At 48.3% G+C, this 27,558-nt stretch overlaps 9 protein-coding genes across 9 annotated transcripts; 5 read left to right on the forward strand and 4 right to left on the reverse strand.

Moving 5' to 3' along the window:
• Positions 1–3,937: 3,937 nt before the first annotated feature.
• Positions 3,938–4,293, forward strand: N7459_002137 (RAMP4 family protein; the record flags this gene model as incomplete). Its single annotated transcript, XM_056941322.1, has 3 exons — positions 3,938–3,940; positions 3,999–4,125; positions 4,187–4,293. 3 exons carry the CDS (start codon positions 3,938–3,940, stop codon positions 4,291–4,293), a joined length of 237 nt encoding a protein of 78 aa, XP_056803177.1.
• Positions 4,294–4,608: 315 nt separating this feature from the next.
• On the reverse strand, positions 4,609–8,041 carry N7459_002138 (putative AP-3 complex subunit delta; the record flags this gene model as incomplete). Its single annotated transcript, XM_056941323.1, has 7 exons — positions 4,609–6,545; positions 6,601–6,829; positions 6,898–7,281; positions 7,341–7,537; positions 7,594–7,712; positions 7,782–7,819; positions 7,898–8,041. The coding sequence occupies 7 exons, from the start codon at positions 8,039–8,041 to the stop codon at positions 4,609–4,611; spliced, it is 3,048 nt and encodes a 1,015-aa protein (XP_056803178.1).
• Positions 8,042–8,102: 61 nt separating this feature from the next.
• On the forward strand, positions 8,103–9,241 carry N7459_002139 (uncharacterized protein; the record flags this gene model as incomplete). Its single annotated transcript, XM_056941324.1, has 4 exons — positions 8,103–8,480; positions 8,536–8,742; positions 8,793–8,942; positions 9,023–9,241. The coding sequence occupies 4 exons, from the start codon at positions 8,103–8,105 to the stop codon at positions 9,239–9,241; spliced, it is 954 nt and encodes a 317-aa protein (XP_056803179.1).
• Positions 9,242–9,982: 741 nt separating this feature from the next.
• N7459_002140 (uncharacterized protein) lies at positions 9,983–12,007 on the forward strand (the record flags this gene model as incomplete). The annotated part of the gene is made up of 4 exons (XM_056941325.1): positions 9,983–9,987; positions 10,079–11,441; positions 11,506–11,782; positions 11,880–12,007. The coding sequence occupies 4 exons, from the start codon at positions 9,983–9,985 to the stop codon at positions 12,005–12,007; spliced, it is 1,773 nt and encodes a 590-aa protein (XP_056803180.1).
• Positions 12,008–13,555: 1,548 nt separating this feature from the next.
• On the reverse strand, positions 13,556–17,224 carry N7459_002141 (SacI domain and endonuclease/exonuclease/phosphatase family protein; the record flags this gene model as incomplete). The annotated part of the gene is made up of 7 exons (XM_056941326.1): positions 13,556–14,001; positions 14,055–14,377; positions 14,445–14,554; positions 14,611–14,910; positions 14,955–16,617; positions 16,666–16,861; positions 16,912–17,224. The coding sequence occupies 7 exons, from the start codon at positions 17,222–17,224 to the stop codon at positions 13,556–13,558; spliced, it is 3,351 nt and encodes a 1,116-aa protein (XP_056803181.1).
• A 351-nt stretch (positions 17,225–17,575) lies between these two features.
• Positions 17,576–20,087, forward strand: N7459_002142 (diacylglycerol O-acyltransferase 2A; the record flags this gene model as incomplete). The annotated part of the gene is made up of 5 exons (XM_056941327.1): positions 17,576–17,598; positions 17,649–18,256; positions 18,395–18,492; positions 18,937–19,001; positions 19,061–20,087. 5 exons carry the CDS (start codon positions 17,576–17,578, stop codon positions 20,085–20,087), a joined length of 1,821 nt encoding a protein of 606 aa, XP_056803182.1.
• A 358-nt stretch (positions 20,088–20,445) lies between these two features.
• Positions 20,446–23,384, reverse strand: N7459_002143 (putative kinesin family protein (KipA); the record flags this gene model as incomplete). The annotated part of the gene is made up of 2 exons (XM_056941328.1): positions 20,446–22,529; positions 22,595–23,384. 2 exons carry the CDS (start codon positions 23,382–23,384, stop codon positions 20,446–20,448), a joined length of 2,874 nt encoding a protein of 957 aa, XP_056803183.1.
• Positions 23,385–25,018: 1,634 nt separating this feature from the next.
• Positions 25,019–26,272, reverse strand: kin28 (TFIIH complex serine/threonine-protein kinase subunit KIN28; the record flags this gene model as incomplete). Its single annotated transcript, XM_056941329.1, has 2 exons — positions 25,019–26,034; positions 26,089–26,272. The coding sequence occupies 2 exons, from the start codon at positions 26,270–26,272 to the stop codon at positions 25,019–25,021; spliced, it is 1,200 nt and encodes a 399-aa protein (XP_056803184.1).
• Positions 26,273–26,685: 413 nt separating this feature from the next.
• On the forward strand, positions 26,686–27,420 carry N7459_002145 (mitochondrial 37S ribosomal protein mS41; the record flags this gene model as incomplete). The annotated part of the gene is made up of 1 exon (XM_056941330.1): positions 26,686–27,420. One exon carries the CDS (start codon positions 26,686–26,688, stop codon positions 27,418–27,420), a length of 735 nt encoding a protein of 244 aa, XP_056803185.1.
• Between the last annotated feature and the right edge of the window lie 138 nt (positions 27,421–27,558).

Here is a 27,558-nt window from a genome sequence, read left to right on the forward strand (position 1 = left end):
TATATATAAAGCTAGCTATATTGGGCAAATAAACTCATCATCATCATCATCATCATCAACTATAAATAATATTATCTATATTAGTAATATTTATTTATAGGCTAATTAGAGATTACTATATATTTTTTTCTTAGTAGCATAGACAGTATTTATATATTTTATATACCACTAATAATAGCTATAATCTATCCTAATAATATTAGGATTGATTGATAGTGCTAGGGATAGCTTAAAATTAAATAAGTTCTTAAGGCCTAAAAGCCCTATATTAGCGAGATATTCTAAGAAAACGATTTTGCTAAGAAAGAGTTCTTTTTTTTTATTTATTAACTATAAAAAGAACTTTATAATTAATAGTAGTAAATAGTAGTTTTTAATTATAATTATATTAAGACTATAATAATTTATATATAATCTAAGCTTTCTATTTTTCTTAAGTATAAAGAGAATTAGTATATTTATAAGACTTTTTAAGGGTTAAATCTAATCTTTTTTAAGGGTTTTATTAATATATATATAAAGGACTTTTAACTCTATATTAAATAAAAAGTATATTAATTTAAATAAAGGTTCTTTTTTTAGTTTTAATTTAATAGTATAATTATATATAATATACTTTAGTAATAGAATAGCTTGCTTTTTATTAGTAATATTTATAAAGTTAGTATATTCTATATATATAAAGTATTTTATTTTTACTATTATTATAAAATAGGCCTTTATAGTATATTTTTTTTATCTTTTAACTTATATAAAGTTATATAAAAGATATAGAACACTATTTTTAGTAGTAATTTTTATTTAAAGGCTTTTAGTAATATTACTTTAATCTTAATAAATATATCTTAGTAGTATAATTATTTATTAACTATTTAATTAATATTTAGGTTAACTGCTTAAAGCTAGTTATATCTTAAGATAATATTATATTTAGTTATATTAACTATTTTATAAAAGATCTTAGTGATACTATACCTTTTTTAGCTATTTATTAGTTTTAGGATTACTTCTTTTTAACTATATAAATAGATTTTATATTTATTAATTATTTTAACTAGATAGGATTCTATAGTTATATCTTTTAGGTTTATTTTTATCTAATATTAACTAATAAAAGTTTATATAGCTTTACTATTAATTAGTATTTTAGTGATCTAAATTAGTATATAAAAAGAGCTTTTTTATAAGTTTTTTTTTAAGAAATCTAATACTACTATAGTATATAGTATTAAATTCTTTATCTTTTTAGCTAGTTTTATTAGTTCTTTTAGCTTTTTAGATAGTTTTTATTAAAATAACTAACTTTTTTATAGATATAGTAAAAGTTATTTTTAATATATTACTATCTTAGTGCTTTAGATATATATTTATATTTTTTATCCTATAAGTCTCTAAAAAGCCTTTTTTTATTATTATTTTAGATATTAATAGGTTTTTAATTATATTTATATAGTTTCTTTAAATTAGCTTTTAAACTAGTACTTTTATTTAGCCTTTTTTAGTAATATTTAAATCTAAATTTTATAGTATATAAAAATATATTATCTTTTATATATACTAAATAAATAATTTAGTTATTCTAAATATAGTTATATAGATTTTTTTAGTAGTATATTTCTAATCTAACTTTATTAACTATTTTAGTTTTAAATAATTAATATATTTTTATTTTAAAGATATAGTCTATAGTTAATTATAGATTATAATAAAGTACTATATATATATATAGTACTTTATTATATTTTTAAATAATATACTATTAATCTTATTTAGTATTTTTTTATAACTATATAAAATTAACTATTTAGATAAAAGCCTATATCTTAAAAATATTTTAAAAGACGTTTTTTTATAGATTAATCTAATAATAGTCTAATTATCTAATTATAATATTATTTAAAAAGAATTTAGTGGCTTTAATAATCTTTCTTTATTTTAAATAAAACTATTTAGAATATTAATTAAAAAAAAGACCTAGATTTATTTTTAAAATATCTTACTTTTTAGTAGATTTTCTTATAAAAATTAGTATATTTAAAAGGCTATATAGTTTTTTTATATAAATTTATTTATTAGCTAGATTATCTTTAAGTCTACTAAAAGATAATAAAGGCTTTTAGTACTATATTATTAATAGTACTATTAATAGATTATTTATAGTTTTAAGTAATAGCTTTTAAAATACCTATAAGATAGCTAAGATAAAAACTATATTTATAGTAATAGTCCTATTATTATCTAATTAACCCTATTTTTTTATAACTTTATTAATAAATATCTATTTATAAAGTCACACTATAAGTTTAGTTTTTTTATTTTTAGCTATAAAGAGTTACTTTAATATTTTATTCCTTTTTAACTATAGATTATATTACTTTTTTGATTTTTTTTATTTAATATTATATAGTATATCTATTATATTATTTTGCTATTTAAAGGTAGTTAGTATAACTATTTTTAAGTCTTATAGAGGATTAAATATCTATAAAAGATAATTTCCTAGTAAGTTAATAGCTATAATAGATTATAATAGAATAGTTTTCTGCTAGCCTTCTTCTGTCACTTCTAGTTAGCCTTCTCCTATAAGATCCTCTTTTAGGAGGCGCAAGCTGCTATAAGTAATATAAGATATCGCTAAGGGTTTTAATAGTCCAATCTGGTAGGTTTAAAGCGATTAGAATGTTAGGACTGGCTCTGCGAGGCAGTCTGATAGGATAATATAAGGATTAGAGTGAAGAAACCAATGACTCGATTCTGAGTGTAAACTAATCGCTGGTGTGCTATCTGTGTGTGCGCAGGGGTGTAAATCCCTGCGCGGTACGGCGGCCCATATAGACCATAGGTGCGTGCGGTACAGAGGACCATAGAGACTATGTGTGCGGTCCCCATAGAGACCATGTGTGCGGTCCCTGCGAGGGCCGGGGTTGTAACACGCTAGTTTACTATAGCGGAAGTGAGGGAATCAGAGGAACAAAGGCCTTATATCGACCTACGAGGATATAGGCCCTTAAAGGAGGGGGGGTAATATTACGACCCCGGCCCTCGTAGGAACTGTATATAGTCTCTATAGTCCTATATACCGCACGCATCTATGGTCTATATAGGCCGCAGGGACTTATACCCCTGCGTACACATAGATAGCACACCAGCGATTAGTTTACACTCAGAATCGAGTCATTGGTTTCTTCACTCTAATCCTTCTATCATCTCATCGGACTGCCTCGCAGAGCCAGTCCTAACAAATAGGCCTATACCCGATATAGATCATATAAGGCATATGCCTATATAACACAAAAACCCCAGCTGCCGCAGATGGACTACGTTTTCTTTAAAATTAATATAAACTGTATATCGGCCTAGTTCTATTGAATCAATTCGGCTACAGCCCTTCATATAAAAGCCCTACATTAGCGAGATATTCCAAGAAAACAATTTTGCCAAGAAAGAGTTGTTCCCTCTCTTGAGGCTTGAGAGCCCTATGTTGGCAAGATATTCTAAGAAAACGATTTTGCCAAGAAAGGGTTATTTTTTTGGGTATTCTGTTTATATCATTTCTTTTATGCGGGCGGAACCGGCTGGTCGGTGGTTCGATTCCGCCCGCGGCATGGGCAGCCATTTTTCTGCTATAGACTAGTTCTGATATCACTCCCGCATAGCAGTATATATATAAAGCTAGCTATATCGGGCAAATGAATTCATCATTATCATCATCACTATCGTAAAAAACTACACAATTTTAACCTAGAAACCAAGACAAGTTATCCAAGAGAGCTCTCAAAACTAGAGGTTGTCATCCGAAGAAGCACGGTTGTAAGTCTAGTTTACATAGGCCCAACGTGGCCTTTTGAGTTGGCCTCGGTATGTGAATAATACAGCGATACCTTCACCCCTTCCACATCCCTCAGCCTCAACACAGGACCCAACCACCTAACCAGCAATGGTGCGTCCTCCCGCCAACATAGGATTTTCTACTCTACAGGCATTGACTCATTTTCCAGGCACAAACCCCTCAGCAACGACGCGCAAACGAACGATTCGCAAAGAATGAGGCGGCCAAGCGCGGCAGAGGGCCGGTCTCCAAAGCAAAGCCAAACTCCAAGGCGCCTGTCTCAGCAAGTTGGGTTGGTACGTCATTCTTGATTCCTGAATGGAATGTGTCATCAGCTAAAGTTTCACTTTCTCCTAGTGATTCTTGCATTCGTCGTCTGCGGTGGACTCGTCCTGGAGCTCCTGAGGATTGTTCCAGAGCTCTGGTCGACCGTCACCTCGACGCTTTCCCGCCTCACGGGATAGAGAATTGCCGTTGAAGCCATGAGCTCTTGAATGACGATACTTCTGCGACAAAGCTGGGTTGCATGTCTGCACTACCCATTACCTCTTTCCGATGGCACCAACGCGTCCTCGATCGGTGTGCGGCGCTCCTGGCATGAAAAAGCAAAATAAGAAATGAGGTTGGTGGTTGGAACTACGGTGCTGCAACGAGCAGCCAGTTTTAATGCCATCACAGCGGTCCTCCGGGAATTATAGGGGATCTTGTACTATATCACAAATGCCTGATTCATGTCCTAAAGGCAAGGGAAGAAGATCGGGTTCGCTTTTATCTAATAATCATCCAGACTCCTTCCTCCTCTTCTTTTTTCCCTCGGATTGACCTCCGTCTCTGAGCGGCGGACCCGTCTGCTTCTTGCTTTTCTTCTTTTTTACAAGAGTCCCCTCTGCCGGGGTCCCCTCTAGCTGTATTCGTTCCGACGCTCGCTGCATGCGCAACCGTATCTGCTCCACATTCTGCATCGCATTCTTCATCTCGACATCCTCGTCATTGGTCAAAGGGAGTCCTTGTTCACAGTTCGGTGTCAGCGGAAGATGCCCAAGCCCGCTGGAGTCGACCTGTAGTGGAGAACGCTTCAAGGTACTCGACCCGCTAGCATCCCCAGTCGATAAGTCATGCGATAGAGACTCTTCAGAGCCAAATGTCTCATCCGTAGCAACTTCCATTCTCTTGGATTGGAACTGATGGCTTCTGGGCACATCTCCATTCCCCCGTCCGTGTTGCCCATCTTCTTCTAGCTTCAAGTCAACAATAGGGATCGAATCGATATCAAGTGCTTCGTCTCGGGAAGACCAGAGAAGTCCATTAGCTGGTGACAATGTATCAGATGGTCCCAAGGCAGCAATATAGAACGGATCATCCCTATAACGTTCCCTGCGTTCGGCTCGTCGCTTATCTACCGCACTGGCATCAGCTGAGAGGCCAGAGGTATTTTGGTATGATGTACCAAGATGCACCTCAGTCGGTGCTAGATCATGGTGCGGTTTGTTATATGAGGGGACGCGGTCGGGGACATGATAGAAACGCCGCAAGGCACGAGGTCGGTTGGCATCAAATCGGGAATCGTCCAGATCCTCGAAAATTCTCAACAAGTCACCATTGAATGCTTCATCCAGTTGCAATTCGTCAGGAAGAACTACCTTCCTCTGAGCACTTATGGCCACAGGGTTGAGTTCTAGCCCCATAAAAAGGCTCGGGATAATGGACGCGAGGAAAAAGGGCACCCCGTGGGTCTCTGAACGTAAAGACTCGCCCCCCAAGCGGAGAACTTCAAGGAATTCAATGGCTCGCTCCTGAACATCTAAGTCAGGATGAGCCGCAAGAGCCTCAAGAAAGTCCACGACACGGGTCAGCAAGAGAGACATCTCATTTTTCCAAGAGTCCATGGCCTCGAAAGCTCTATTCGCTTGAGAAAAGACTTTGGGTATTGATTGTAGAAAGAGCTGAAGAGTGCGCGGATGCAAAGAGACGTTTGACAAGTCTATCAACGACCGGAGAGCTTGCCGTGGCGACATGAGGTATTCTGCATATTCGCCAGCCACCCATGCAACAGGCCCTAGAACATCATGACCAATATTTGTGACCACAGGGAAATAGTTGGACCGATTGTCAAGAAGTAGAAGTGATTCAGCTGCCCGGGTAGCTTCCGGCCGTACTCCTTTGACACGCACCGCAACGTTGCGAATTTCGGAGCCAATTCGAAGGGCAGCGGCCGCTCTGGTGTTTGCTGGACCCTCCTGTCCCGGATCCGGCTGAAAATCAAACGCTGCATCGGATGGTGGAAGAAGACCGACCAACTGGACCAAAATGCCGACATACCATTCAAAGTCAATGACACTGGAGTAATTATTTTGGGAACAGATATCCAGGATCCGATGGATCACCTCAGTCCGATAGTCGTTGGGTGCGGTGAGAGCAGCTTCTGTGGTGCTAGACATCCTCCGCCCTTCAGAGCCATCGATAGCGGATTGATCAGACAAGACTTCGACATCATGGGTGTCCCTGGAAGAGGCAACTCGAAGTTGTTCCATGAGACGGTCAACAAATAGCTGGAGAGTGTCACTCATGACCATGCCAACGGCAAGCTCCAAAGCTTGAAGTCGAATAGAAATGTCTGGATCGTCCAGACAGTCCATGATGACGTCCTGTTGCATGGTCACTAACATCGGGTGTGTTGTAATGATGCGGTTCAAAGCTAGCAGTGCCACATACTTGACTATTCGAACTGCGTTAGCATTTGCGAAAAGTGCAAAATGAGAACAAAGCCTCACGGTTGGGATCAGCATCAATGACAATCATCCCGCGTAGCTTCCCCACGCAGAGGGTCGCAACTTCATCTCTCTCCTGCAGATTGTCCTCGCCGTCGAGAATTCCACCCTGAATAATGCCGTTGATACATTCATAGAGCAAAGACATTGCGGCCGTGGTCTGGATGATATTGGTCAATGGCCGTAACAGCTTGCGTGTCAGTCGTGGTTCTAGCGGAGTCAAAGTTGCAAACTGGATCACTCGTTAGCTAGGACAGATTTCAATTAAGATAAAAATTGGCGAGAGAGGGGAAGACCAACAAGCTTGATGACTTTGATGGCCATCCAATTATTCCCACTATCCACCAGAAGCTCAAAGAATCTGGGTGCTAGAGGCAGAAAGTCATGCGGTCGCCGCCAGCCAAGTTCACAGATGACATTGATAGCCGCCGTAGTCACACTGCTATCTTCTTGATCGTCCATGAGATGATCTTTGATTTTGGGCCACGCCAACTTCAGTGCCTCCGGGTATACCAGAGCAAGTCGGTAGAGACACACAACTGTCTTCTTGCGGACGACTGGACTTGAATGAGAAAGCCGAGACAATATATCCGGGAGCAACGACATTGCGAGTGAAGGTGTGACGATATGTGGTAGAGTGACCAGCGGGAGGGACAGTGCGGGGATGTTGGGAGACACGATATCCTTGTTCTCCGTTAGATGGACCATTGGTATGAAACTGATGGAGATACTCGTGTACCAACCTTTTTAAGCATATTTGTCGCCAGCATCAGGACTTCGGTGTCTGGCCGGAAGCTCTGTACAGCCCCGAGGTAGCCTACCCTCTTTTGGAGGTATTTGTTGGAGGACATAACTTCCAGGACGTGGAAAGAAGCCCATGACATGTCATAACCGAACATCTCCAAATATATAAGCTTCAGTAGCGCGGTAGCCTTTTTGTCTGACGGGGGTGAGCATGAAGAAGAGACTGGGGAGCGTGATGACGAGAATACTTACCCATGTCCTGCGATTTGATCTCCACCTTGCATTCTCGCAGGCAGTCTTGAATGTATTCATCCTCCGAGCCCTTATGATTTCGCAAGCCCTTAATCAAGTCGTAGAGAGATTTTTCAAACCTGCATCGTGCGGTCAGTCCAGCTTGTCGGCGGCCGGAGTCTTCGTAACGAAGGGAGGCAGCTACCTACATCGTGCCCGCGTCCCACCTCCCGCAAGTGGTATGTGTCTGGAGGTGATAATGCCAGTCACAGTTTTAGAGCCTCTTGTCTTCGAGCAGCACAACCTTCATTTGGCTCGGAGTCACCGGCGTGTCATCGGCGTTCCAACCGAGGTCGCTCGCAGGATTGACAGCGTCAAGTTCCGTGGGGACCGATAAGCAACACGGGATCGTGTATCGCCGGGGCGGGCTCCACCTGCGGAGGCCACGCTCCCTCACCCTCTCCTCCATCCGCAATTCGCCCTGACCAGACTGCTCCAGCTTCGGGTTCGCATCCTGTTTGCGAGTGATCATGGGTGCCCTTGCCGATCCCTGTGGGATCAATGGATCTGATCTGATTTCAGCTCTTCGCCTCTCCCAGCAAGGCCCTACCATCCTAGGCCACGACCCGAAAGCCAACCCGATATCATCTACATCACCTACATCATCAACAGATACGGCCGAGGAATATGGGCAGATCGAGCAATTACTTCTTGCCTGTCTTCGAACGGGAGATGATCTATCCGCCCAAGTATGCCTCGATCGCCTCAGTCATCGATTTGGTTCATCGAATGAAAGGGTGATGGGACTTCGAGGGTTGTATCAAGAGGCAATCGCAAAGGATAATTTCGCCCTAGAGAAGTGCTTGGAGGAATATGATCAGATTTTGTTAGAGAGCACCGTCAACGTGGTCCGTTGCAGACTCTTTACTTCCAACGACCTTCTCGGAGCTGACTGTTCTCTAGCCCATCATGAAACGTCGAGTGGCCCTGCTGCAATCGCTGAACCGCCCCTCCGATGCAATTGCTTCCCTTGTTAAGCTTGTCGATGCCGTTCCCACTGATGCTGAGGCGTGGTGTGAGCTGGCAGACCTCTACCAGTTCCAGGGACTCTGTTTACAGGCTATTTTCAGCCTCGAGGAGGCTCTACTGATCGCTCCTAGTGCCTGGAATGTAAGTCCTGGCTCTCTTGCGATTCCGACGTGAGGATTAATTCTGTCCAGATTCATGCTCGGCTTGGCGAGCTGCTCTATGTATGTGCCTCGTCTCTCGATGGCGACGCCTCTCGACTTGCAGGCAAGTCGGTCCAGCATTTTTGTCGAAGCATCGAGCTCTGTGACGATTATCTACGAGGATTTTACGGGTTGGCCCTGGTATGCTTGCAATCGCGCGTGGCATGATCCACTTTGATAGTAAATGCCCTCGATGCTGACCGGAGCCTTTTGGTCTCCAGGCCTCTTCACGCATGCTAGAAAACGAATACACCGACCAAGGTCCCACGAATCTGACTCTCCCTCCCAGAAGGACTGTGAGCCAATTGAAAACCTTCGCCCTACAGAGACTTGGTGAGATTGTGCAGGCCCGATCGGTCAATGATCAACATTGGGCATCCAGCCGCAGCGAGCTCATCGCGGCTAAGGAATTACTGAACCGATTTGAGCGATCCCAATAATTCTGTGCTTCAGCTGAGATGGTGGCCTTGTTTCGAATACTACCCCCATCTCCGACATTTTCATCTCTGCTTCCTTTATTGCCGCCGCCTCGAGTGATTAATGGAGATATCGATAGCAGCAGTACAAAAGAAAAAGGGAACAATTCCCTTCCTTCCCCTGCTGATCTGTGGGATCCACCCCCTGCAGCAGAAAGGCGCGCTTCTGGATCGTTCTAGTACTCGTAGACTCGTCGAGGCCCGTGATTGGGCATTCTCGGGCAGCAGATCCATTCATGTCAACAATGGAAAAAGAAAAGCAGTTACACGCCATATGCCCAACTCAGCCCAATAGAAATCAGGCAGAACCCACACCTAAAAGAGCCCGCCTTCCCTGCCGTCCTTTTTTTTCACCCCTCTTGTACACCCGGACTGTAGAGCTTGAAGACAGACCGCTGCCTCCTGCCACTTACCACCCCTGCCCGCAAGGGATCAATCTGGCGGGGTTCTAGAGTCCATGCGTTCAATGCCCCCGCGTCTATCTGGGACCCGAGAAAAAAAAAAAACAAACCTCTTACCTCCCCTCTTTCTCCCCCTACCACCTATCATCATTCGGCCCTGGCCTTTGGTGTTCCCTCCTCGCTTCGTATATGCGTGCCTGCGAGGGAGAGAGAGAGATCACAAGAGAGAGAGGGCCAACCCACAACATCTCAACTCCGCCCCCCACCTCTTCTTTGAGAGACGTAGAGGCTCTGCACTGTCTCTATGACGTATGTTTTTATTCCTTTTTTCGGGAATTTTGCCCTCCCAATATCTCTCTTATCCCCAGGCCCTCCAGAACTCCTCACTGATCATCCCCAGGCTCAGTATCTCGATTGGCTCCGCAGATCCGCACGACTCGGACCACTCTCTGACGGACGAGGAGGACTCCTCGGGTGTGCAAGTCTCTGCGCCCTCAGACTCAGGTAGCCATGATTACCAGGATTACGATGAGTGGGCGCATCTGCCATATCCGGATGAATTGAACCCATCTGATTCCGCCTCTCGACCAAGGACCTCTCACCGCAATCGTTCGCTCCACGGTTCCCGCTCGGCCTCGGGCCGCCGTCAACCATCGCGCCGTCAGATGATTTCCGAACGCGACTCCTATGGCTCTCGGGCCAGGCGACACCCTTCCCCAGAGTCACCGGACAGCGCAGACTCGGAGGAGTTCGCGGCTCATTTCCCTCGCAACCCCCATGATCGGAGGTGGCCTCCCGCACCGCCCGCTCCTGGGTATGCACCCTCCTCTTCCTCGGGTCCTACTTACAATGCCTATCCGCCGGGACACGCGCCAGGGGCTTACCCGCATCCAAACGGCCAGTCCCTGTCGGACCAGCTCATTCGGTTCGGCCATGCCAACCCGGGCAGTCAGCCGTATGGCGCCAGCCCCTACCCTTATGGGCCTCAGTTCCAGTCCTCTCACAATGCTGCAATGCACCCGTTTCTGGCGCAGGACCAAGCGCATTCTAGACACCCCTCTCGTCCCCCTCCACAGTCACGCATCGACCCGCTCAACCCCGCTCAACCACCCATGCCACATCCCATGAGTGCTCATGGCTCGGCGTCCCCATACGCCGGTTCCCCTTTCCACCACGAGATGATGCCTTACGCGCCCAATGCCTATTACAACAACTTCCGGGACCCTTATGCCATGATACCTGGAATGATACCTCAATCATATTTTCCCACATATCCCCAAGTGCCCTCTCCAACACAGGCTGAGTCGACCTCATCGCCCGCTCCGCCGCCCGCAGATGCGGCTAAGGACGAGGCGATCGCCCGTCTCGAAAAATTGATACTGGAGGAACGCACAGAGCGTGAAACCAAGGAAGCTGCTCGTCTGGCTTCGATCGAACGCGAAGCTGCTGAGAAAGCCGCTCGGGAACAACAGCTGGCCCATGATCGGAAGATTGCCGAAGAAGCTGCAGCTCTTGCCCGGGCAGATGCAGAGAAGAAAGCCGCTGAAGACGCGGCCAAGGCCAAAGAAGAAGCCGAGAAGGCCGCTGCGGAGGCTGCGTCAGAGGCAGCAGCCGCCGCCGCCGCCGCCGCTGCGGAGGCTGCCAACGCAGCGGCAGCGGAAGCTGCCAATAAACCTCCCCCGGAGAAGAAGAAGCCCATCAAGTTTAAGGATGCAGTGGGAAGGAAATTCAGCTTTCCCTTCGAGTTGTGCAGCACCTGGCAGGTAAGCCCCCGCCCCAACCGGCATTGTGGTCTACAAGCGTGACTCATTCGGATTTGATCTGTAGGGAATGGAAGACCTCATAAAGCAGGCGTTCCTTCACATTGAGGTCATTGGGCCACATGTTGCCGAGGGCCACTATGATCTGGTTGGGCCGAACGGCGACATCATTCTTCCCCAGGTTTGGGAAACGGTGGTGGAGCCCGACTGGACGATCACGATGCACATGTGGCCCATTCCAGAGAAGCCCAAAGAGCCCGATCCACCTCCCGCGGCCGATCCACCTCCAGCAGCTGCAGCACCCGCAAAGCCAACCGCGCCAGAGCCTAAGAAGAAAGACGGCGGTAAGAGTTGCTCCTTTCTGTTTCTCGCAGACCCCGAGGATTTCTCTCTCCATCGCTTTCTATGAACTGTACACCGATACTGACTTCTTTATTGCAGGTAACAAGAAACCACCTCGCAAGCCCGGCGAGCCTGTAGGATTTGCCAAGTGGATGATGGGCGGCCGTGCTCCTCCCAGGCCCAAGCCAGCTCCCAAGGCCGAGAAAAAGCCTGAACCTACCGCCTAGTGGGGTTGTTCTTTGTGCCGGGATTGGGACAAGGAGCAAACGGCGCCTGGCTTCCCTCCCTTATCCCTATCTTTCTCTCTTCCGCCGCTACTCGCTTGCTTGCGTGTCCTCCGTTGGGAAGATCGATATCTCTCCTATCGGTTTTTCAGGGAAAGCCAACAATGAAAAGTAGGATCTCGATTTGGCGAGTCCTAGCGCCTTGGCCATAGATACTCTTTGGTACTCTGTGGCCCACAGGCCTCCACTGCGTCGAGGAAATATCTTTCTGGGCACTGGCGGTGGCCGAGAGTTAACGTTCTATCTTGTCGCCCAGCTTGATGTCGCCCACGGGTATTGGGTATCGCCACCTCCAGTCAGGAATTCATTCCCAGACAGCCGCACACGATCCACTATGCAATGAGATACCTGTGAATATATTGCATATCGCATGGGGCATAATTGGAATCTAACCGAGTCGGCGAGCCTTTTCATGTTAGTCACCCAACTATTGTATCATTTGGCATGTTTGCATGTCGCCATGCATGAACGCTGAATGATGCTTGCATTTTATGTTGATTGGCGAGTGTACCTGGGTAGTTTATAGGGGAGTCATTGTCATTAGGTCCGTGTTCTACACAATAGTATATTTACTGTTGGCGATGTATCATCCTTCTTGTGATAATATATTTACGGCTTAAACTTCTTCGCTGGTTCATACGCCCCCACCCTCTTCCTTGTACCAAAGGCACCATAAATATAAACAACCCTTGGGCAATATACTCCACTGTAAAAAATTCATCAGGACCCCCGTAGTAGATTTGGAGAATGGCGGACCTGACCTACCTGACGCAAAGCGGCACTAACACGAGCAGTTCTCGAAGGTATTCTTCTTTTCCCGCCGTTGTGACTGTCGAAAGCTCGCTTTTGATCTAGTGGATGTCGGAGAAACGCAGAATTGAAAACATTGTGGAGAGTCGACCAACTGATTTCGACAATTAAGGCAGAAATTCTTCCAAAGAGGTACAGATAGGTGATGTGGCAGTGCATACGGTTCACTAGCATAGATTCGAGAAGTTGCACGCTGTTTGACTGAGACTTCACTCGAATAGCCAAGAGCAAGATGTCCGTTTCCCTCCCCCTGCAAAGAAACTCAGATCAGTGCGACTCAGCCGGAGAGAGCAATGGGCACAGGCCGTATCTCAGACTTGTGTAAATACCGTGGACGCATTGTCTAGGAAGAGAATGGGAAGAGGACTAGAAGTATTCAAAGCCGAGCTCGAGTTCCAGGGGCCAGATGGAGTGCGAAGTAGGGTGATCAAGGGCCCATTTCATTAAAAGAAACCTCTAAGAGCATGTTCATAGTGGGGATGTGTGATATGGGCCCCAGACGGCCTGTACAAGGCTATGGGACCTTTTTGACATCTGCATAGATGAGCTTCCAGCAATCCACAATGAATATGTTCTATCGTGACCTGACAAGGGGTGTTCGATCAATTTCTTTTGTGGTGTCTCTGCAAAGGTGGCTAGTTTGACAGCATCCAGGTGGACCACTAATAGGAAAAATGTGTATCAGGGGACGAGCGGTTTCCAATCAATCTGCTCATCCATGGTGTCACCAAGAAGATCACCACCACTTCCACTGATTCCTCCCGGCGACCTGTGTTGTGCACCTCGAGGTAGACTACCCTCAGACGCAGTGGACGCAACCCGGACGGGGCTTGAGACTCGGTGAGCAGGCTGAGAGGTTAGCGACAGAGGCTTTCGAGGAACAACTGGTGGCGTTCTGCCCGGGGCCTGTTTTTCGAATGGCCTCGTGGAGTTTATCGCATCGAATGTCCTATGCCGGGGTGAAGGAAGGGGCTTCCTTCCAACACGAGAGTCTGTATCTCCTCTCGCCAGACCCGGGTTGCGTACCCAGTCGGGTTCGGCGTCGAAGGAGAAAGGGTTAGATTTGCGCCGAGAATTGGCAACAAGTCCTTCTTTGGGTGGCTGTACCGTCGATTTCACTGGTGCACCTGGTGCATGGATTAGCCGAGTGCTCTTTGGGAAGCCTCATTGAGCCACCTACCGTTATCCAGCCACCATCTGCTTCGGTCGGAGCTTGCCAGGGGTAAACCAGGTGCAATGGAGACCTGCGGCATACCATACTCATCATCCAAGTCCAGCAGGTGAACTGAGTCAGAAAGGGCTTCACGCTGTTTCTCTTCGTAGAGCACACGCCTCAGACTATCCTTAAGCCCGTGATCGACAACGTCAATCGTTCCTTCAAAGGTGGCCCAGATAGGGCGGTGATCTGATACTCGCAAGTTGGCTGCCTGATAGTGACATTGTCGCAGGTTCGGGCCTCTCCACAAAATCCGATCACACCAGGCTGGAATGCGGGCCTTCTCACTGGTAATGTAGAACGATGTAAGTGCATGCCGTTTGAAAAGGTCGAGATTAAAGAGAAAAGACATACGAGGTATCATAGTGATCGGTCCCAACGTCGTACTTGTACGTTGGTGCAAACATAATAGGGCCCTCCGAAAAGAATTGGAATGCGCGACCGGCAATCATTTGCAAGTTTAACTATTCATGTCAATCAAAAGAAAAGTAAAAAAAAAAAATCGGGTAATAGTAAATACCTGATCATTCTCGTATAGCTTCTGGAAATCACCTTGAGAGACAAGATCCCTCACAATCTGATTCCCTAATCCAATTCGATAGTTGAAATCCCCGAGCCATATTACAGTATCGTGGTCTGCAATTGAGCGGCTCCTTTGGAATCGCAGTCCTCCGTCGATGGTTTCGTAGTCCCTATTTCGCTCATCGTAGTTTGCAAACCCCGCGGCTAGATGTGCAGTGACGAAGCAAATGCTCGTGTGAGAGTAATCGAAACGGATGGCACAGCCGCCTTTGTTGCCCGCAATCCCAGAAAGGCCGGTCTGAATTGATTCCAAGTTAGCTGTGTGCGAATCCGACTTGAGACTGCAGGAAGCCAACTCGCCTTTTTGACAGCCCCTTCGACATTTTTGATGTCCTTCAACGCATTTGCCTTTACGTAGATCATCAAAGCAGCTCCCACAAGCTGCCCGCTCCTCAGGAGAACATATTTGCAGGATCTATTCATCACGGAATGTCTGTTCAAACAATCATGAACAGCTTTCTCCCAAACCTTCCGAGTACTTGGATCGGTTGACATGATCTGCTGAGGACTCAAGGATACAATTTCTTGAAATCCTACAGCGAAAATTGTAGGATCTTCGCTGAATTGGTCGGCGTCAGGGAAAAGCCAAGGAGTAAGATCGGTGCCTGGGCCTTCATCCCGGCCGTTAACATTGAACGTGCCAACCCAAACCCGAATATCCCGGGACGAGGAATATTCAGACGCTCGCCGATTCAACTCCTCGGTGACTAAATCATTGATCGGGTCAAAGAGATGGACCGCGACTTGATTTGCCAATCGACCCAACAGGAGATCAATTGTTTTCTGTCTAGCTTTGTCGGTAAAGTTGTTGACATAGAGCCGAGTTGCACTTTTACGTGCGTCTGCGAGTGCGCCAGCAAGCGACATTTTTCCATGTCGGGTAAACGAAGACTTGAGGGCACCTGTTCCTGCATAGATCTTTGAGAGCGCGTCGCCATTATCAGCCCAGAGGGTCGAGTGTCTCATTTGAAGATCCGAGCCGAATCGACCACCCTGTTGCGATAGAAATGATTGCAACGCCATCGAGCAGATGATGGTCTGAACAAGGTTTGTTCGATCCAGACAGTCCAGGCAGTTAGTTCGAAAAACCCCTTCCTGTTGCAGGATGACAGATGCAGCGCCAGTTGTGTCCTCTCTGCCATTGAGTGATGCAGGGCGGGTAGTGTCTTCTGACAGAAAATAGACAAATCCGTCAAGCGAACCAGCCAATTCATATCTGATCTGATTACTTGCTTCATATCCAGAAGGACCTCGCGTCTCAGCAAGGAAGTCATATTCTGTCAATCGCAAAAGACTATGTGGAGCAGATTTGATGGTATCTTCTCTCTGCCTGAGGGAACTGTGGGAGATGTGCTCTCGATACTTAGCCGACAGCTCTGCTTCTCCTGATCTGAGCTCACTAAGAAGGTTGACAACGTGTACGGCGCCATACTCCAATTCAAGATTCTCAAAGTGTTGATTGAAAGCATGTTGCGTTGCCTCACTTGACCGCGTGACCTCAATCTTTTGCTGCCCTGGAATTAGGCCTGGAGTCTGCTCCCAGAAAATCGGCACTGAGCCACGAACTTGTACGTAAGAAAAGGCGAGACCGGGGGCAACCCAAAGAACCATTTCTGTCTCCACGAAGTTGGCAACATGGCCATCATCATCGATACCCCGTGAATTGAATCTCGTGCCCGCGCGTCGAGAAGATTGGCGTGAGATGATGGTCAGTAAAGAGGGAAGTTTGGTCCGGACCTGAGGCAGAATCGGAATGGTTGCGGGAAGCTTCAGCGTACTGGCATATCCTCGGATGACACAAGTTAGCAACTGAGATGCATCTAGCTTAGCTTTGTCGGAAGGCGGCAGATGGCTCCGGAACAGAAGAAGAGGATTAATCATGTATGAATTCCACAGCATGTCTTCGTCGAGAGTATCGATATCGAATGCAGCTGACTTATCGGAACTGGTTTTCGATCAGTCGAAGACCATCCTTAACTGGAGATTAACGCACCGATCTTGCAAACGATCTGTGAGGTTGAAATCAAGACTATAGTAGAAACTTCCATCTCCGAGGAGTTTTTTTAAAGCCAAAAAAGGATGATCTGTCACCACTTCTTTGCCTTCTTGGCCTGCCTGATTCTCAGCGGCGAATTGAGACCTAACCTCATAATCTAGGCCATATTCATACTCCGAGCGGTTGAGGCAATCTGAGTTCGTTAGTAAATGTGATGGGCAGATAGGTTGGTTGGACTCGCACAGAAATCTACGGTATCGATTCTGGACACGGTTTCTCCAGGTCTCACGGTGGCAGCCTGGGAAGAGCCAGTGACGACACAGACGAAGACATCCTCGTTTAGTGTAATCAGGCCCAGGGTACCATGCCCAGCACCCAGCGAACGATAGGCGCCGAGGTTAACCCCCAACACGTCCGAGAATTCAACCCGGCACCGTGGTGCAGCCTTCACACCGGTGTCGGCTGCAGCGTAATGGAAGATCAAGACATGGTCAGAAGTGACTAATGCAATTTTCCGCTGGGGATGATCTTGACAGAGAACACGTAGGTTAAACATGGCCTGAACCCGTGGGCGGATGATGCCTCAAACCACTATATGCTGTCGGAGGCTCAGCCTCAGTTGCCCGACACCGAGTAGCGGTTGCGGCTATGCTTCCATGCGTGGAGCCCGGCTTAATCAACAAAAATACAACCCTCCAGATAGTGGAAGCGAAACTTGAATGTAGTTTAAGTAGAAAGATGCAGACACATTGGCAAGACCGTATGGCGTTGCTGTTTGCGACGCTCTCCGACCGGACGGGTGCTCGGGAGCTTATCGGTTGCTGACTCAGCACCACTATCTTTTCCCATCTCCCTTGACTTTTTTTTAAACAAAGATAAAAAAAAATACTCGACATCACAGGCAGCCATGGGTTTAGCCGCACCCCGGAAGTATGCATCCACTTGGTGAAGCATGTGCCGCTCATTCTGACTGTCTACAGGAAAACGAAAATCTCTCATGATCCCAACAATACCAAATGGGCCCGGTCTACGTCAGGCTTCGGCCACCGAATCATGAGTGCCCAAGGCTGGACTCCTGGCGATCGTCTGGGGGCTCGCGATGCTGCTCATGCCGACCTGCTGACTGCCGCCAGTGTATCCCATATCAAGGTCACAATCAAGGATGATACATTGGGACTAGGTGCTCGGACAGGGCGGGACCCTCTGGGCGAACCGACCGGGCTGGATGCCTTCAAAGGCTTGCTAGGCCGATTGAACGGCAAGTCTGATGGCGAATTGAAGCAGGAACAGCGGAAACGTGACGATGTCAAATTGGCTCGATACGCTGCCATGAAGTTTCAAGAGGTGCGCTTCGTTCGAGGCGGTCTCTTGGCTCAAGAAAAACTCGATAAGTTGCCAGATGCGACTTCCAATGATAATCGGAATAAATCACCGACAAACACTGAAAGTGGCACCGAAGCAAATGAACAGGGTGACCTCTCTGCTAAAGACTTGAGCCACAGTTCGTCCAAGTCCAAATCCAAGTCCAAGTCATCCAAAAAAGATCGCCGAACGGACGAAGTCGAGAGCTCTTCTTCGGCCTCCGGGTGTAAGAAAAGGGAGAAGAAGAAGTCAAATAAGAGGAAGGCGGATGCAGAAGAGGCCAGTTCCTCGAGTGAACAAGCGGCAGTCCCGGTTCAGCGAGATGGCCAGTGCAGAATTTTCAACACTACACCTGGGGCAACAGCAGCGAGAGAACGCCGGCCTATTGGAAGGCATGTCTTCCGGGGCCGGCATATTGCACAGAAGAAAAGGGCCCTCTTGGATGATAAATCTCTCAACGAGGTGAGTGTTGCACTCCCCTGCTTCTGATCCATATTCTTCCTTCTTTGCAATACGGTGCTCATACGCAGTAGATCTTCATGGTGAAAGCATAAACCCGAGGTTTATTGTAAATAGAGACAAGTAAGAGATATAAGGGTCGGCGTTTGGGAGAAGATCCTAAATGTTAGATGCGAGATTATGAATCTTGTGATACCAAGAAGTCAATGAAACTAGCAATCATAGTTTCGGAAAATGTAAATAATATTCACCGAGACCTTGGGATGGAAGCTCTAACAGAGAACGGATCCAAGGTCCAAGGGCCCAACCTCGGGGCCCCAGGGCCGGATATGTCTTACCTAATCAGCAACACAACGTCATCTAGCTTGCCAAGGTTGATCTCGAATCATGGGGATTTGTTTTACCTCTTCATCAACCGGCGTGACTCCGACTGAATAACCAGAATAGGAGATCATGGATGGCACCGTTCAGCCTGCTTCTGCAGGTCACAACCAGAATGCTGAGAGGAAACGGTGTGCCTTACCCCCTCTCCCCGTCTGGCGGTTCGCATTTGAAACTGATGGCCCTTCAGCATTCACTGGGCACCGCTAAACGTCGGCCTCGAGCGACGCCTGCAGACTTTTCTTGTACTATGCCATACTCTCACCATTGCCATTTCCTTGACCGGTTTCTTCTTTACCTGTGCCATTCCTCTGTTCTGGCCGCTCCTGCTTCCGTACCTAGTCTATATCTCCCTCTTCTCCACAGCAGCTACGTCTGGCGAACTCAAAGGCCGCAGTCCATTTATGCGATCGCTTCCGATTTGGAAGGTTTATGCATCTTACTTTCCCGCTCGTCTCCAACGTGAGGAAACCCTTCCCCCAACCAAGAAGTATATCTTTGGCTATCACCCCCATGGCATCATTTCGCATGGCGCCTTCGCTGCCTTCGGGACGGAAGCCTTAGGCTTCTCGAGGCTTTTCCCAGGAATCACAAACACTCTCCTCACACTGGACTCAAATTTTCGCATCCCGTTTTACCGGGAGTATGCGCTCGCCATGGGTCTTGCAAGTGTCTCCCGAGAATCTTGTGAGAACATTTTGACCAAAGGAGGTGCTGATGGAGAAGGAATGGGGCGAGCGATTTCCATTGTCATTGGTGGGGCACGAGAATCCCTGAATGCTCAGCCAGATTCTCTTCGGTTGGTGTTGAAACGTCGCAAAGGATTTATCAAGCTTGCCATTCGCACCGGTGCTGATTTAGTCCCTGTCTTGGCCTTTGGGGAGAACGACTTGTACGAACAAGTACATTCGGATCAGCATCCAATCATCCATAAGCTCCAGATGCTTGTCAAACAAACCATGGGGTTCACTATCCCTCTTTTTCACGCGCGAGGGGTATTCAACTATGATATCGGGCTGATGCCTTATCGTCGACCTTTGAACATCGTGGTCGGGAGGCCAATCTCGGTGATGCAGCAGCAGAATCGGGATAAGATAGACGACCAATATATCGACGAGCTTCATTCAAAGTATGTCCAGGAGCTTCTACGTCTGTGGGACGGGTGGAAAGACATCTATGCCAAGGACCGGACGGGTGAACTAGAAATAACCGCGTGACATGGTCTACAGATAGGACCAGCTAGGCAGATATTGATATTCATGTTCATATGGCCATGTCTACAAATAGCAAGCATATCTCACAAGAGAGGTATCGGTAAATACCCATATGGCATATGCTCTGATGAAAACGAAAGCAAGAAATAAAGGCTTCAACCGAATGTCTCCGCAAGACGCTAAGAAACCCTTAGAAGGACCTAGTTCAACAGTAACAGCAACAACAACAACAGCAGCAGCAACAGCAGCAACAACAGCAACAACAACAATGACAAAAAAACATTGATACGAAAGGATCACATAGATGGGGTATCAGATCAACAGGAAGCGTCAGCATAAACACAAGAATGAGGCACACACGTCAAGTTGGCGGAGAATCAGCGGGCAGGTCTGCAGGAGGGCCGTTAGGGTTAGGGTTCAGACCGGCTACTTCAGCCGTGGATGCTCGGCGGCTGTCGTTGGATGTGTCCTTAACATGCCCAAGTGAGCCCTTTTCATAATGACCGCTTTCGACACGACCCTGGATCATTTCATCCAGCATCCTTGACACCTCATCCATATTCTTTCTCCGGTCGTCTTCCTTTTCAGCTCCTTTGGCGGGAGGCTTGTCAGTCGCACCGCCAGTGCCTGGTGGGCTATTGGTACCCGAATTGGTTGACTCCCCTTTGCTTTTCAACTCTGGCGACTGTGCGTCACTGGTCACCGCAGCCAGATCGCGATGTCGTGCAGCAGATCGTAGAGCGGCGAGCATTCTATCTTTGTCATCAAGCTGAATGCGAAGCTCGTTGATTTCCATATCCTTTTCGCGAAGCAAGGCCGTCATATCTGGATGTTCTGCAATCGTGGGGTTCGATTTGACCCCTATCGACATTCGGGAATGGCTTGAGCGTCTGGCTTGAAGCAGCCGGCGTTCTAGAGTCGAGATATATCGATTTTTGTCGCCAAGATCGGCCTGCAAAGCAGTGACTTGGCGCTGCAAGCTTGCTTTGCCATCCCCAAACTCGCCCATGTCGTCGTCATCCTCATTCCCAAAGGATCCACCCGAATATGGCATTGATCCTAAAGGTTCATTGCTGTTAACAGACATGAAGGAGATCGGCCGGATGGATGAATGGCCGGCACCAAGAGTGGATTGACTGGCGGATGAACGCAGCGAGCGGGTTCCAGAATCCGTAGTAGACATCCTCGAAAGACGTCCAAATGCGGACAGACTCCCATGACTGTTCACGTTCACACCCGTTGATTTCGAACTCAGGATCAAACGATTGAGATGCTCAATCCGTTCCTTGAGAGCAGTTCGCGCCAACTGCATTTCTAGGACCTGCTCCTCATGACGAGCCTGAGCCTCTTTTTCATACTGCTGTTCATCCCATTTGAGCTCTTTTTCTGCCTGGGCCTTGGCTTGGGAGTCAAGCTGGCCCCGAAGGGCCTGAATTTCCATGCGATAGCGTTCCAGCAGAACCCGACTGCCCGAGTCCCCGCCGCCACCCCCGTACGCTTCTTCGGCCCTCTTTGCATGACTAACGATGTTATTCTTCGCCCGAGCCGCAAACTTCAACGTGTTCAGGGTTTCTCCAGAGTGTGAATTGACACCAGATACCAACTGGATCGTACAGAGAATGCTCACAAGGGAGTTTCCGGACAATGCTGGCTGAAGGAGTCTGGTCAACTTGCTATCTCGATAAGGCAAATGTTTTCCTTGCGGATCAGCGGGATTTCCCTGCTTATCCTTGGTTTCCGAGAGTCTAGAAATGATAGTGCCGAGCGTCAGTAAGCTTTTGTTGATATGCGCACCTTCTGTCCGGCGCTCCTTGTCATCGGCCGCTCGTTCTGAGCCAGCCAAGTCAATCAAGCTCAATGTTGACACTCGTACACCACCCGGAGCGATTCCAGAACGCTTGTCCTGGGAGTTGCCAGTGGGCACTCGCTCGCGACTCTCCACGACGATCTGCACCACCGCATGACTTCGAGAGCTGCGCGAGTTAAATTGAGTGCTGCTTGTTCGTCGAGCATGGTCTCCTCTGGCGATGACCCGCAGGAGTTGAGTCGGACTTTGCACAATCTCCTCCTTCAACGGCGTTGCATAGACTCCACGTTTGCTGTCTTCGCGGAGTTTGATTTCCTCCTGCTGGGGCGCGGCAGCTCCGTTGGCAACGGGCGCAGAAAGGAGATCATGGATCTTCTCATTGTAGATTTCGAGATAGCTAACTCGGAGTAGAAACTCGCGATGAGGAGTTTCGCGAATGAAAGAAAAGATGTCGGTAATGGCGAGCGGAATCACACCGGGAGAGGTCGCCGTTCCTTGCATCGAGAAAGTCTTTCCGGTACCCGTCATTCCATAGGCAAAGACGGTCCCATGGTAGCCTTCCATTACCCGCCGGACCAGCCGTTTGGCAGCCGAATCGTAGACCTTGGCATTATTCTCATGTGTAGTAAAAACATTATCTGCGGAGTGTTTGTATTAGTCAAACCAAGAAATTCCCATCATGAGCAATGGCGAGCATCCTCACCGTAATAATAATCCCCGCCATCTTTTCCTCGGTGAGAGATCAAACTTTGGCGTCCATCAACAGACCACTCGCCGTGATTTCTGGGAGTGTCGCCTGAATTGATGTCGGGTCGCACGCGCACACTGACAAGGACATTGCCTTTACTTTCTTTCGGTTTTGAGCTTGGTTTGCCGGTGCCAGCCGCATCATCAGCATCTTCGAATGTGGTCGCGCTAGTTGAGCATGACCCCTGGGCGGAAGAGCTTCTGCTGTGTGGTGGAGACCCTTCTGTATCGCGTGCGTCCGACGGAATTGATTTCCCATCACCACTTCCGTTTAACAAGGACGGGGTTTTCGAGCTCCGGTAGCTACTCGTAGTTCCGGTGCTAAGTCGCGAACTTCGTTTGGGTCTCACGGTTCCAGAGGACATAGTCCCTGGGACACCGGAGACTGATGCTGCAGTCGAAGGACGGCTGGCCGCCTTGGGTGGCTGCGGAAACGAGGCGATGCTGATTGTACGGCGCAAGGATTTGTCAGGACTTCCGGGCGCACGCCCGCTGGATGCGGATCGGACTGCACTAAGATTGGATGTCGAATTGGAGTTGGAGAGCGGGGACTTCGCCAGGGACGGCTTGGGGCTGGAAGGAGTGCGTAGTTTTGATGGTTGGTATGGAGATGTGGCCCGGGGGGCATCAGCTGCAGGGGTGCTTTTTCTGGGTTTGGGGTTGGGAAGGGGAGGCAACGCCCCTGTCGGTGGATTTGTTGCTGGCCGTGACGGTTGAGGGAGTGCTGACATTGAAGCCATGTTCATCGAGGTGCAAATGCCCGAGGGTTAGAGGGGAGAGGCGGGGGGATTGTTTTCCCCTCGAAGCGTCAATTGAATGGGCAACGGGACGGAGGCGCAATGGCCATGCGGGCAGATTCGAGTCGGCGGGCGTCCAATTCTCTTGGATCTTCAATCTTGTGACTGGAAAGAGTTTGCTAACACCGCCGAAGGCAGCCCGAATGAATTAGAGACACGTCAGGATTTCAACGAAATGGGCGAACACGCGAGCCTCGGGGAAGCATTGGAGTTCAGGATGCGCAGGCAAACGAGGTGATCTTTTTCTCTCTTGGGATTTGGATGCTCACCGATTCAAACACGCATTGGGATCGCAACGGACGCGTGAACTGCAGGTCGCGCCACACCGAGAGTTTGGCCGAGAAGGAAAGTCGGGGTTGGGGGGGGGGAGGTTGAGTGCGTCTTCACGGGCGGGAAAGGAGAGAGGGAGATATCGAGGCGCATCGAAGTATAAGATCGCGCTCCGCCCAGAGAATAATATTTAATGGCCATTGTTTGTCCACTGGCCGTACTGGTTCTATGTATGTATGTATGTACACCTGGTTTGATTTGTCCTTCCTTCTTCCCTCCCTTTTCTCTCTCCCTGTTTCTCCTACCCCCCCCTCCTTGGACCTCCCGGTACTTGCATGCATTGGATTCAGGCCCCGGCAACACCTTCCTCGCTGTTTCTCCCATTCCATCCCAGGGACCCGATTGTGTGCCGTGCGCGGGGCGGAACAAAGGAAAAGGGGGGGCGATGGCACGGTGCTAAGCAAGACAATCACAGTCTAAGTCTCGAAGGAGCCCAAAGGCTCCTCATCCTGGACTACAGGGCGGGAGCTCGAGCTGTGATGTGGCCAATGGGTGCACGCAGAGTGGAGGACGACTGCTAGGAATCCAAGGGCGGCGCTGGAAAAGGGGGCGAATGAGAGTGCGCCCGCAACGTGGGACCCGTGTCTGATAATTTGGACACGAACCCTTGTTCGTCGACTTAACGGCCGTCATCGTGATTTGATCCTCGGCGGCCTCCCTTGATATAGAATCTCTCTTAGGATCGATGCTCTGCTAATACCTAGGTATACAATAGGCCAAACGACCTTGCAGGTACTGATGTGCGTGCTTGGATACTCCCATGGACATATGGAGCACCCCATTACTTGTATTTACCGAGAGATTCACCCCTGGACATCCCCGTTCTGTGAGGCTTCCAGGTCTCTGTATGCAAGGGGAGAGCACGAATCTCCCTCTGCCGACCCATGGCTTGCAGCGGCTTAAGCATCTATTGAGCAAGTACAACATGACAGGTGGCAGATCGTGGGACTATCTCCTCGGGGCTCCCTGGTCGGCCCGGCCCCTCTCCGTTGTGCGATGCTCTATCATTCTTATCGGGCGAGCTGTCATCCCAGAGACAGATTGGGCAGAGAGATAGCCGATTCATTAGACATATGTCGTGCAGACCAATCTGTCCCGGTAGAAAAACACCGCAATAGGGTACGTCTGACCCGGAGGGGCGGGCCTATGAATGCCAACCCGATTTCCGTGAGTATGTACGCGGTAGCCGCGACAAACCACGCGCCATGCATCTTTGGTCTCGGGCAATTCAGTTCATTAATCGATGGTCATTATTATCTCATGGTCCCAAAATCCAACCGCCGCGCTGCATTCTTGAATGGGCCGTCGTCAAGCTCGCCACCGCGCCGGCTGAGATCGTCGCCCATCTTCTTTGCCCCGGACTTGCGCGGGAGATCTTCGTTCTTGGTCGGCCGGGGATCGTTCGTCCACCAGTCGTGCTGGAGAACCTGGAGGGCAGTGCTTCGCCCGCGTGGATCCAGCGCACACATCGACATGAGCAAATCGGCACCCACCGGGCCAGCAGTAGGAAATTGCCGAAGGAAAAATTCCCGTCCCTGTGCGGGAACTAGATGATTGCGGTCGGTGGGAATGTAATTGGGTAATTGTGTCACCCCGGGCCAATTCTCCTCTGTCGGGGTGCCGAAGGCTTCACAAATCTTCGAGATTTGATCAAGGTCCGTGTTACCCGCCACGAAAGGCACCCTCAGAAGCAATTCAGCGAAGACCATGCCCATTGACCACACATCTACGGCACCTGAGTACTGCCGTGCCCCGTAGAGCAGCTCTGGGGGTCGATACCAACGAGTGATAACCTGGTGAGTCATGTTGAGATATGGATCAGCAAAGGATCGGGCCAGACCGAAGTCGGCAAGCTTGACCTCCCCGTCCGACGCAATGAGCAAGTTGTTGGGTTTAATATCCCGATGGAGTACAAAGTTCTCATGGCAGAACCACACGCCACGCGCCAGCATTCCCATCCAAGCCTTGACATCAGCTGCACCGTAATGGATGTCTCCATCCTTGATGAGCATCTCCAAATCTCCTTGAGGGAGATACTCCAGGACCAGATTGAGATTCTGGTCTTTGGACGAGAATACGTCATGAAGTGCGATGATATTTGGGTGAGATAGCTCCTGCAGATATTTCACTTCCCGAATTGCGTCCATGGTGAGTCCGTCTTTGTATTCAGCATTGACCTTGATCTTTTTGATGGCGACGAATGATGATGGATCATCGCGGAGGTGTCCAAGGTATACTACAGCATATGTGCCTTCACCTAGTTTCTTGTCTATATCGCGGTCAACTCGGAGTTCGACATAGTACATTCTTAAGTGTGCCATACCCTTGCCGTATTTCTGTCGCACCTCATCGTTTAGCTGTTCAGTGAGTTCCCGGTCTGTGTTAGGCATAGGCCTGGTTATGGCTATTGGACCAGATGAATTCTGAGCCGCTCTCAATCTGAGAGCTGTGCTTGGCGATGATACGGCCACTGATGGGGAGCGAGACCCAAATGGTGAAACCGCCATTTCGGACGGTGATAGGCAGTGGACTGAAAGCTCCGACTACAGACTCGGAGACTGAGAAGAAATAGATACTCTCATGTAAACAGCCCAGCTGGAGAAGCAAGGAGTCTATGAGAGGGTCATTTTGAGGCAGTATGAAGACAAGAATTAGGTCTCTGTGAGGTGTTGTGGTAGAGAAGGCAACTCGGTTTAAGTTGGTCCGGGCGAGTTGTCGGGCTATCGTTGATCCCGTGACTAGCCAAAATTTCTCAGGACAGCCGGAGTTGGTTTGACACACCCGCGCAGCTCCATTGCTCAACCTTTGTCTTTTTATTTCCTCTTGGCTATTATTGCCCTAAATATCCAAGGGCCTGAGACCAGCTAAGCTTTGTCAGAGTGTTTGTAGGGCTGCACTTACAGAAGCACCGACATCCCTCATGGCGATGCCCGTCTTGCAATTGCGCACTCTATCATCCCGGCTTGTCCGAACTGCCGGCATATCCAAACAATACATTCGTTCATTTCACCGGAACCATCCAGCTTCTGTTCCTCCTCCTACTCCGTTTGTCCCCGATGTCCAGACTTTCCTCACGTTAATCGGCCGTGAGATGTCGAAGCACGCGAGCAAGATCCCCTCCTGGGAACAACTCTTTTCCCTCAACTCCAACCAGCTCCGAGACCTTGGCATTGAGCCTGCCCGCCAGCGCCGATATCTGATTCGCAAGCGTGAGAAGTTTCGCAATGGCCTGTACGGCCCTGGGGGAGATCTAGAACAGGTAGTTGACGGGGTTGCCCAATTACGAGTGGTGGAAGTTCCCGATGAATCTAAAGGGGTTCCTGAAGGCACACAAGGAGCTAGAAATGTTTCTTCTGCTACATTGACGCCAGGGATGACGAAAGCCATTGTGAATATCGCACCGGGTGTCACTGTGTACAAGCACAAGCCGTCCGTCCAACTGAAGAAGTTTGCACACATGAAGATTCACCGCGGCTCCAAGATCATGGGACCATTTCTCCAGCCGATCAAAGGGACCCATGGCTCGGCGGCAACAATCACTGTTCAGGAAGGAATGTGGGAGGATAAGCGGGGACACAAGGTTGATGGTGGCGAACGACGACAGGTGGAAGTGAGGGCAAAGAAGAGGCTTGAGGAGAGAAGAAAGCGGGCATGAAGTGATAGGCTGCAGTGGCGATTCTTGCATCTTTGTCGAGCCTTGGTGGACCTGTGTTTCTCTTGTTTGTATTTTTTATGTACTATACACCACTACCTGCCATTCCACAGAACACATCTGGAATAGCCTCTTCTCCTC

The sequence above is a fragment of the Penicillium hispanicum genome (assembly GCF_028827665.1).
Source record: "Penicillium hispanicum strain IBT 35686 chromosome Unknown utg000002l_segment0_segment0, whole genome shotgun sequence".
NCBI lineage: Eukaryota > Fungi > Ascomycota > Eurotiomycetes > Eurotiales > Aspergillaceae > Penicillium > Penicillium hispanicum.